Raw genomic sequence first — 11581 nt, 5'->3', positions numbered from 1 at the left:
TTCAGGTAATTTATTTTGTGAAGTTTAAACTTTCTCTGGCTTTTAGAATTGTATCCTATAATTAATTACATGTATATTTTTAACTCTTATTTTTTTAAAAAAATAATTTATTAAAGTTTATTTACTTTTTAACAGTCCGAACAGTCCTGTATATAGTTTTGTAGTTTCATAGTTTGTCGGTTTAAAAGAGTTCCGTTTTGACGTCCGTAACCAAAAACAGCAATTTGTTAGCGTTGAGAGGTAAGTAAACTATCAAGCATTTAAGTTAAATGTATGATTATAATCATAGTTATATTTTAAAGCCGAGGGAAGTATAAAAAAGAAGCAAAAATACCCGACGTGAGCGACAAAAAATCGTCGGCGTAAATCGAAGGCTTTTACAACGTTATAGCTCTCTGCTTTATCTGTCCGAATTTTCTCAAGCAGAGAGCTACAGTTCTGCAGCTAATAGAATAGTACCTAAGCTACAATAATTCAATATCACTTTATTATACCCATGGTAATCATAAAAAATATAATTTCTGTAGAAAAACAAATGCTAGAGGTACTTAAATAACCATTTAGTTTAGCCCATTAAGCAAAAACTGGATGGGGGCCAGGTACAGCTGTAGTGTACTTTGCAAACAAAAAGTTTGTTTTTTGGCCAGTGTACAACTTATTACCATGGCAACCCAAGAATTAGTTACTCTGTGGAATCTTTTCATCAACAGAGATATTTTTATATATATAACTTGTATCTATTTGTTTTTATTTTTCATTCAGAAGGCCATTTTTGGAAAATTTCATTTAAACTTACAAAATAAATTACTGTATGTAAAAAGGTAAAGTGGTTACAAAATTGGTTGCTAGGTATTCAGAATTGTTGCCATGGGTTAATAAAGTAAAATTTACTTATTTCAAACCCATGTTAAATTGACAATTTGCCCAATTACAATTTTGAGAATAATTGTCGATTTATTTTAAAATACATATTTTAAAAGGGCTAAAAAATAACTGTTTTTGCATTGTTGCTAGGGAAAAAATCCTGTTGCCATGGAGATAAATGATTATAAATTATTCTTTCATTTCAAAATTATATGAGAGTTATTTTCTATCACTTGAAAAATTGTATCTGCCACAAAAAGATAAAAAATTATAAGATTTTTGACCCAACCCTTTACCATTTTTCACTTTTAGTTATCAAAACATCCAATTTTGTTGCTAGGCAACGAATAGGATTTTTCAAAAAACTTACGCTTTCAAAGTCAATCTGTAAAAGAGAAAGTTCTCTACTTTTATGTGAAAGTCATGCAAAATCTGTATTAGCTTGGTATTTTTTTTAAATTGACCTTGAATATTGTCGAAAACAAGGAAAATGCTGAATCAGCAAAAATGCAAAAACATACACATATTCTAATGTCTACCATAGTACTAGCTTCAGATAAAATAGCAATGTCTTGTGTGTTTTCAACAAATAAAGTGTGTGTCTTTATCATACCAGTAAATGAGAATTATTGTAAAAGTTTTTTATATATCATTTCAGGCTTTAAAGATCAGTGATTTTCAGTGCCTTCAAATAGAAAAATTGGCTGGTTGCTAAGGAAATTACTTTGATCAGGTTTCCATAGTAACCATGATCCAACACATTTTTTATTTTACATACATGGATCATAGGTCAAGAGAAATCTATGTATGGAAAATCATTGAATTCTGAGAACCTGAGTGAATCACCTTTTGCATGATTTTTATATGGACTGGTACTTAAAATGTAAAAAGTAGGTCACAATGACCTAATTTTAAGTTGATGTTGTTTGTGGACCCAAGATGCACCAACTGACAAAGTTTTTTGATCAGAGGCCTTAAAGTGTCCAAAATATGCCTCCAAATCAATTTGAAAACAAAAGCCCGTAAAATTTAACATGATGTCAAGTCCTGAGATGCATCAAGTTACAAGATTTGATGATCCTAGTCTTTATAGTAAGCAAAATATCAATGTTTTTAATAAGTGTAAAGAAAGAGGGCGTATAAGGCGTGTACAATCCCCCGCTCTGATACAAAATGTTTCTCAATTTTTAAAATTCACAAAAAGTTACATTTTTCTAAAATTGTGTTCTCAGTAATGTCATCTTCAAAACATTTTATTATTTCATTTTACTTAACGACTTATCATTTGATAATCTTTATTTCAAAGTTGACAGTTAAGCATATTTAGTGGAAAATTGGTTTAATAGAGCTATAAAAAACGAATTTTGAACATGAATGGGTCAAGTCTCCATTCTTCGTGAACGCTTAAATGATGGAAATGTAAATGTGAATTCTATTTCATTTGTCCAAAAAATGGAATCTGAACCCATTCTATATGAAAATCGAACTTTTCTGAAAAAATTTACGCTTCAAAACCCGTTCATTTAAATCACATTGAAAGACGTCAATAGTGCATATACTTCGTACCGTAGTGGTCTTGGACCAAACCTGCGCTGTGGAGAGAGTTCGAATCATGCATGAAGCTTTTTCTTTTTTGTTTTTAAATGTCTTAAAAACATGAGTGAAAAATATATTAAAATAAATTATTAAAACAATGAAGTACAGAATTTGATATGTAAAAGATGATATAAACTATAACTACTTTAAGAATTGAGAAAGGTCTTTTTTCAGAGCGGGGGATTGTCCTCGCCTTGTATGCCTCCATTCTTTTGGTCAACTTTGAAGTGACCTTGAGACCACGCCCTTTGCCCCAGGGTCATGCCTTGAACAATTTTTAATTTCAACATATCCCGACCCTTGTTTGTAAGTTTGGTGAAAATCTGCCTGGTGGCTCTGGAGATTTTTTAGCAACCAGTACTTTTGGTTTTATTTTCGTGATCATCTCCCCTTGCTTTAGGGTCCCACCCCTAATTTTAGTATAAATGGTAGCCCTTGGGCCAAGGATACCCTGTGACAAATTTGACAATAATTGGCCAAGGGGTTCTTGAGTTATAGCCCATATTCTAAAAAGTTAACGCACACCGCACAAATGGCCATAGCATTAGCTCTTTGAGCCTTTGGCTCAGAAGAGCTAAAAATGCTTCAAGGTCAGTGTACACCCTTTACTTTTGAGCATCCTATTGGTAAGATATGAATCCACCTAGGCCATGGGGAAGAGAAAATGAAATGGGATGGAGAGACAGGCTGATTACTATGGGGCAACAACACAGAACCAAGCCTGTATGATTCCTATTACATGAGCCATATGCAACTGATATTTTCCATTGGATCAAACAATGCAACAGATGATAAATTTAAATTTGAAATTTATTTATTATCCAGAAATACAAATAACATGAATAAAAGATCAAAGATCATACAACCCAAGTTATCAAGTATGACTGAGTCTCACAATGTCATGTACAATTGTCACAAATAGGAGTAACAAGAAAAGATATAATTTCTAAAATAACAAAGTATATAGATTCTTATAATCTTAAAAAAAATAAGCATTGAGAGTTTTACAGATCTAGATGAGAACTTAAATAAAAATCACACCTTGCTATTCAGTTTACTATTCTGCTTTTACATTGGATAATTACAGTTCACATATTCAAACCTTAAATTTTGGTATTTTTAAACCATGAGTAAAATTATGCCTTCTACAAATGTAAATGCTTTAGAGTAACATAAACAAATTTTGTTTAAATATTTAGTCAACACAAAGAGTTCACAACTGCCTTGAATAAAAGTCTCTTGAACAAACTACATGTAAATGTAATGTTGATTTTTTGCACTATGCAACAATAACAATGGAATGTTTTCAGTATAATAAATAGAATTAAAATGCAATGCAACAAATGATAAATTCTGACCACAAATATTTAATGAACACTTCAAAAACAGAGCTTGTACTTTTCAAAGAATGCCACATCTGCAGAAGCATCAATTCCCCCAATAGTAAATTTGTTGTGAATACATGTATATAGAAACTCCTTTAAACTTAAGATGATTTATCATGATACCCAGTAATTTGAAGAAACAAACAAAAATATAACAAAGTCATAAGATCTGTAAATACAAAATAGCTATTTAAAAAAAAATGATACAATAGTTGAATAAAAATGGAATGAGATTTCATTTCTTAATAGAATTGTCGTCAAGAATTAAGTAGAGAGACTTTCAAGTAAATCCGAGATGTATACAAGAATTGTAGACAGTTAAAAGAGATTGACAGGGGGCAATGTAATATCAATCAATCACTTTTATTAATTAATGACTAGATTAATAGGAGGTACCAAAAAAATTAGATTTCAAGAAAAAAAGAGAGCATGGCATCAAATTTAAGAATGAGATTTTCAACCGGTATCCCATGCAAAATAACTAGAAAGAATTTTTTTTTATTAATCTACATGTATATTCTCTCTGTATATGAAATGTATTAATTAAAGTTTTTGAATATAAGCACAAAATACACAATCTTGTACCTGGTACTGCTGATAAAGATTTATTTTTACACACATATTTTTATATTTTGTAACATCTATGAATATAAACTTGGGATGAACTATGAGAGATATATAGCTATGGGAAGATCCGATTTTGAGCAAGACCTTTGAAATAATTAGATAAGCAGGTACATATTGATTTATCTCTGTTTTGAGTGGAATGTAAACAAAATTACAATTGAAGAATGACTAAGAAAAAGTAGAACAAAAAGAAGAAAAAATATATCAGTAACAAGACAAATAAAGTAAAAAAAAAAAACAAAAAAAAAAATCAATGAAATATGAAATCCTTACGTTCAACTAATGTGAAGTCTAAAGTATGGTGTATGAAGTTATGATCCATGGAAGACAAATTCTATCAATTAATGGTCATGAAAGTTATGTGTTGGTATTAATCAGCTAATTGTCATGTAATAACACAACCAGAATGAACAGAAATGACAAAACTGACTTGTCATTTAGGTTTTGTAAATGGAATTCATTGGGTTTAGTAATAAGAAATTAAAAATTGCACTCAGTCCCTATAAAACAATATCATGGTTTGTATAACACAGGTATCACATGTAGCATTTGGATTTCTGCAGCAAAAGAGGATTTCTATCAAGTGTAAATATATATCTTGGGGAGATGTATCAGTAATAATAAATACCATAAACAATCATATAAAATTGGCTGAAGCAACCATAAGCAACTCAGATCTAATGTCCCATACAAGTTTTTCCAAATTCCTTGACATAAATTAATAATCCGTGAAAAATCTATAGTTGCATTACAAATGCAATCTTTCTGTACTTTTGCAGAGCTTCTCTGCAAGAATTCACTCACAAATACATGTATATGTAACATATCTTCACAGTTTTAAAGTTTCAAATTTACAAGAAACACCTATAAACCTTTACATTTTAAGCTGTAAATATGCTGCGAAGAATTATCTTTCGATCAATTAAATAACAACTATCACCAAAATAATCAATATCCCCAACATGGGTTACAGAGCAATCGATGGACATAAATGTAAAAAAAAACAGAAAAAAAAAACTGGCAGTAATATTCTTTTAAAAAAAGAATTAATTAGCAGTTCCTAATTTTGTTCTTTAATGTGTCTCAAGACACATCCTCTGCTGACCGTGACTCGGACTTTAACTTGACGAATTCCTTGGCGACCTCGTCATTCGTTCTTTGCGAGAGAATGCGCAAAATTGTCCATCCTGTTTCGTCTAAATGCACTCTTCTTCCCAGATGGCACCAGCACGCACAACTGCCTTTCTCCACAATGTCTCGTAACTGCAACACAGCAACTCCGATTAGTTTATCCTCACGGGCAAAACAGTAGTCCTTCACACAAATGTGTTGCTCATAGGCATCGGGTTCATCTTCATTCCCAAGAATGCTGCAAATAAATTAAAGTTGCTGTCACTTATACCCCAAAGTAACAATTTTGAAAAAAAATATGTAAATGAAAATGTAGAAAGTTCCGTCAAAATCATGTTATGTTTTCTTGTTCTCTCTTATTTTAACATTAAAAATATACATATGTTTGACATCAAACTTATTTAAATATTCAGTTAAAAGAAAAGCATGATTATTCTCTTACAAGTGGAAAGTTTCATTGAACTTTGGTGACCAGTTGTTGCTCTTTGATTTCGTGGAATGTTTTCTTCGTTTATCACTGAGATGTGGACCGATTAGATTGACCTCCACAAATGGACGAAACATGCCCGATGTTTGCCACTTCAGGTTATTGGCTGCCACAACTAAAAATACAGATAAAAAATTCTTTTGTCATCACTAAATATCTTCTTACTGCTTTTTAAAAAAAAAATCTTTCCAAATATGTTTTAAAATAGTCCATCTTATTTATGAAAAAGTTATGATTCTTAATTGTTTAAAATGTTTCAAACCATAAACATAAAAGTTCTTTCCCAGCTTGGGCTTATATCACATATAAATGCATAGATACTCAAACACAGGAAAACTTTCATACCCTTTGTGGTGACTTTATGTTCCCCTGTCCCAGGGTGTGTGAACAGATCCACCTGTATGGACACCTCCCCCACTGTATCCTCTAGTGACGGCTGGTCCTGCGACGTCTGCGTGCTGACGAACGTCTTGATTAGCGTGTCAGTAGCCCCTCCCTGGGTGTACAGGGCCATGAACACAGCACACTAAGGCGTCCTTGGAACGTAAACTCTGTAGCTCGACCAATCTTGTCCACTCTTGTGTTTGGGGGTTAGGTTCTTCTCTGCCTCCTTGGACATGTCCTACAGGTAAACCCAACCCAATCTCTTGGTCAAATTTACTATAACTAATGCATAAATATATTTTTTTTTAAATCTCGACCAATACTTTAAAATTTACAGATGAATATCTTTTGTGTTAATTCATAATCTTTTATATTATAAAGAAGCATTTCACAAAAGGAACTTGGCACAATAATAGAATATAAATATTTCGGTATGGAAATATAAATAAAACAAGAGGCCCATGGGCCTTATAGGTCACCTGAGCATTATGCAACAACTTTCCAGTGATTGAATTTGATTCATGTTTTAATCCAGATGCTATGGCATTCACAGTTTTGAAATAGGCACCATTGGTCATCATAACAATACACTTAGCAGTTGCATAGTTTGTTTACTTAATACATTTCAAGTAATCAGTAATATTCAGCATGATCAGTAATGCAACCCCTGACACCTAGATGCACACATTGCACAATTTTTGAAAAGGCACCCTTGCTTTTCAAAAATATTTGATAAATACCAAGGAGCAGATTTCAAACAATTCATCCAGTTTCAGTATATAAGTACAGCCCCCCTCCTTTATGGTACCCTTGTGGGGCCTTGAAAATCACAATTCTGGAAGATTAACCCTTACCATCATAACTACATAGGTTGTTCATCTGCTTAATACCAAGGAGCAGAGAAGAAAACTTTCAAAGATTTAGTGTATTTTCATTGTATAATTAAAGCCCCACCTTATCACTACCCTAATGCACTAAATATATGCACTTATTTAGTTTATTTAATACCCAGACGCAGAGAAGAAGATTTTCAAAGAATTCATGTATTTTCACTATATAATCTAAAGAGCCCCCCCCCTACTCCATGACTGGGGCCATCGAATTCACAATTTTGGTAGAAGCACTTTTGCTCATCATAACAAAGCACTTAGTTAGTTAATTCAATACCCAGGGGCAGAGAAGAAGATTTTCAAAGAATTCAAGTATTTTCACTATATAATCTATTACACCAGAACCCCTGATCCTGGGGCCATAAAATTCACAATTTTGGTGTTTGCTCATCATAACTATGCACTTATTTATTTTATTTACTACCTAGGAGCAGAGAAAAAGTTTTTCAAAGAATTCATTTATTTTCACTATATAATCTATAGCGCCCCCCCCCCCCCTTACACCAGAACCCCTGACCCTGGGGCCATAGAATTCACAATTTTGGAAGAGACACTTTGCTCATCATAACTATGCACTTATTTAGTTTATTTAATACCAAGGAGCAGAGAAGAAGATTTTCAAAGAATTCAAGTATTTTCACTATGTAATCTAAAGATCCCCTCCCCCTTACACCAGAACCCCTGACCCTGGGGCCATAAAATTCACAATTTTGGTAGAGGCACTCTTGCTCATCATAACTATGCACTAAGTTAGTTTATTTAATACCCAGGAGCAGAGAAGAAGATTTTCAAAGAATTCATGAAATTTCACTATATAATCTATAGAGCCCCACCCTAACACCAGAACCTCTGACCCTGGGGCCATAAAATTCACAATTTTGGTAGAGACACTCTTGCTCATCATAATTATGCACTTAGTTAGTTTATTTAATACCCAGGAGCAGAGAAGAAGATTTTCAAAGAATTTATGTATTTTCACTATATAATCTATAGAGCCCCACCCTAACACCAGAACCCCTGACCCTGGGGCCATAAAATTCACAATTGTGGTAGAGGCACTCTTGCTCATCATAACTATGCACTTAGTTAGTTTATTTAATACCCAGGAGCAGAGAAGAAGATTTTCAAAGAATTCATGAAATTTCACTATATACTTATTTAGCCCCACCCTAACACCAGAACCCCTGACCCTGGGGCCATGAATTTCACAATTTTGGTAGAGGACTCAATGCTGATTACAATCATGCAAACAGTTTGACTGCTTGATGCCCAGGAGTAAAGAAGAAGATTTTTAAAGATTGCACTAATTTTAGTAGTTTTTGCCCCACCCCCCAGGCCCCAGGGGGGCAGGGCCCATGAAATTCACAATTTTTGTTCCCCTTCACCCATAGATGCTATATGCCAAATTTGGTTGAAATTGGTTCAGTGGTTTCAGAGAAGAAGCTGAAAATGTTCATTTTTTAACGCACGACGCACGACGAACGACGAACGACGACGGACGAAAATTGAAGCAGGTCACCTCAGTTTACTCATGAAAAGACTTTGATACATAAAAAGAGGAATAAGATTAATTTTATATGCAAAACCATAACCCAATGAATTCAGTTATATGTTACATGTACTGTATATTGGGCATTTTTTGCAATACATGATTTTTGTCTTGATTTTTGATAAACATAAAGCAAAAAACAATGAAAAGATATTAAAGAAATAATAAAAATCATAAAAAGAGTGGATCAAGATCTAGCTTTTATAGAAAACCATAACCCAATGGAAAGGAATAAGTATGCAGAAACTATACCAGTATACAGTACAAACTGAATTCACTTAATACTTTCCAATATATGATATAAAGCAAAAACCAATTGATATTAAAGAAATAATGAAGTAAGAAGGTCTACAAATGTAAGCTGTTTGATAATTTTTTTTTATGCATTCATAAGTGCATTTAATCAAAATAGCAGGATGTTAAGATGTAAGAGATGTGTGCAGTTAAAAGGCAATAATAAGAAAGTGACATGCACCTTATAGGGAAAAAATTTCAATTTAGATTCCAGCAGAGTCCATTATGAACCACCTAGCTCACAGCCAATTACACCTTAGTGTTACAATCTGAAAATTTCTCTAGGTATATGTATGACACATATATTTCCTTCTTTTGCGGATCAAATTTTTTAATCTGAGGATTCTAAATAACTATGTTTAACACAAAAACATAAAAAAAAACAAATCCACGACACGTAAAACTGAAGTGACATTACACTGTTAAATTTAAAAGGTGTATACTGTATATACATCAATTTATACAAATATGGATGTGACTAATTTGAAAAAGCACAACATCAATGATTTCCACTCTAAGACAACAAAAAATGCATCAGCAACAACACCTGGAAGTACAAAAATCAACATCAATCTACAAATGTATATCAACTACACAACACTGTCTATCTAAACATCTCTAAGTCCTGGACACACTAAGCTGACACTAAACATGCACTGGCCAATCAGAATGCAGGAATCACCTGGATCATGGGAACATTCATGGGCATTTGGCTGACGTGACTGAGAAAAAGACGAGACACATCCTCGATTTTAGTTTGAGCAGCACCGGGGAGGGGGATAAGCTGAAATCAAGGTTAGTCTTAAGCTTGAATCAAATCAAAACATTGAAGAGATTGACAAAAACTGCATGAAATGGAGAGATAGAGAAAACTTTGCTCACATATAGGTTTGAAATTTCCAAACTTCTAAAAAAATTTACTGATATTTTTTAACCAATAAAAAAAAACTAGTAGATCAGAGATCTAATATTTCCATATGAACCCTTAATAAGTATCAAGATTTGTTCCTTGGAAATCTCAAAACTAGTTATTATACAACTGCTTTGTGTAAGGGGTACACAAAGGTAAACACAGTGGAAGTGACACAACCTAGCAGGGGGATACACATCAATGACAACCTAAAACAACTTGGCCAACATAACAAGCCTACAATGTCGTCACAACTTACAGTTCGAATTTTGGACAAAAATGTTGGCTTTTCATTTAACATGACCCCTTTTCCAGTAAGAGACAAAAACTGGAAGAATATATGTAAACATTATGAAAAAGACGTACATCAACAAAGAAACACAGTCCTATACATGTATACCAGAACCTCCCAGTCCAATATGGTCTAATAGGGCATATTTATGTAATAAAATATAGTTTGGATAGAGCTGTTCAATGGCCATATATATTTAAAGGTTAAATAATATGGCCTTTGAGCAACCTTAGAATGTGAGAGAATGTGAGAGAATGTGGGAGAATTTTTCTCTGACAAGTTCATATTGACTATCTGCTTTCCAGGTCACAAAACAAATTCATCATTTTCATCAGATTCATCGTTTTCGTATCATTTAAACTAAATTTAGAAAAATGAAAAAAAAAGTTCCAACTGAAAACAAGACTGTTTCCTTGAACTTGTCCCAGTTAGGAAAATTCCCATCTATAATGTATTACAGGGAGATAGTAAAGGACCAATCCCTTATAACACATGATTAATATTGCTATATGATTTTAGAAGGATGAATGACATTTTCTGGTTAAATTCTTGGCAAAATGAAACATCCATCACCTTTTTGACCTTTCCCTTTAGAAAACAAAATCAGCATTTGGTTAATACAAATTCATACCACAAAAGTTATCAATTAAACATGAGTCATAAGATGTATGAATTTGCATCAGCAGTTAAGCATTAAATGGAAAAAAAAGAAAACAGGAGTCAACAATTGTATTAAATGTACCCTGGCTTGTTCCTTCTCCTTCTCCTAAAATAGTGCATATATTTACTTAAAATGATTTTTCATATGTTAATTTTTGTTCTAGTGTGAGAAAAAAGATTTATAATGTGGTTGAGAATAAGAGTTTTGTTGACTTCAAATTGAATTTTGGGCTATTCCAGTAAAAAATCCACCTTAAGTTAATAAATATTTCCCCACTGCCATTCTATCCCCTCCAGCTAATTTTTTTTTCATCTAAAGAAACAAAAGCCCTCCTCCCTTTATCCACTGAGGTTAAATGTATACTTTTTATGTATACTTTTGTTGAACTAATTAAGAATATACTGCCTGACAAACAATTCTAGGATGGTATGCAACTGTTATAGTCTTATATAATATATGATAAAGCATTTTCATTTTACAAAATATGCACCACAAAGACAAAAGTATCGGT

General features: G+C 32.7%; 1 protein-coding gene across 1 annotated transcript in view; it reads right to left on the bottom strand.

Annotated features, from left to right (window-relative positions):
• Nucleotides 1-3252: 3252 nt before the first annotated feature.
• The window catches only part of LOC134236215 (protein unc-13 homolog A-like), a 116642-nt gene continuing 108313 nt past the window's right edge, over nucleotides 3253-11581 (bottom strand). Inside the window, 5 exon segments of the mRNA XM_062718376.1 lie at nucleotides 3253-5841; nucleotides 6046-6205; nucleotides 6436-6712; nucleotides 9890-9991; nucleotides 11152-11175. Coding sequence (XP_062574360.1) covers nucleotides 5556-5841; nucleotides 6046-6205; nucleotides 6436-6712; nucleotides 9890-9991; nucleotides 11152-11175 — 849 coding nt within the window. The 3' untranslated portion in view covers nucleotides 3253-5555.

Source organism: Saccostrea cucullata, unplaced genomic scaffold, assembly GCF_032062105.1.
Source record: "Saccostrea cucullata isolate Sc308-1 unplaced genomic scaffold, CSIRO_AGI_Scuc_v1 ctg172, whole genome shotgun sequence".
Lineage (NCBI taxonomy): Eukaryota > Metazoa > Mollusca > Bivalvia > Ostreida > Ostreidae > Saccostrea > Saccostrea cuccullata.
The sequence above is the reverse complement of the archived record's forward strand: the minus strand, read 5'-3'. Positions and strand labels throughout refer to the sequence as shown.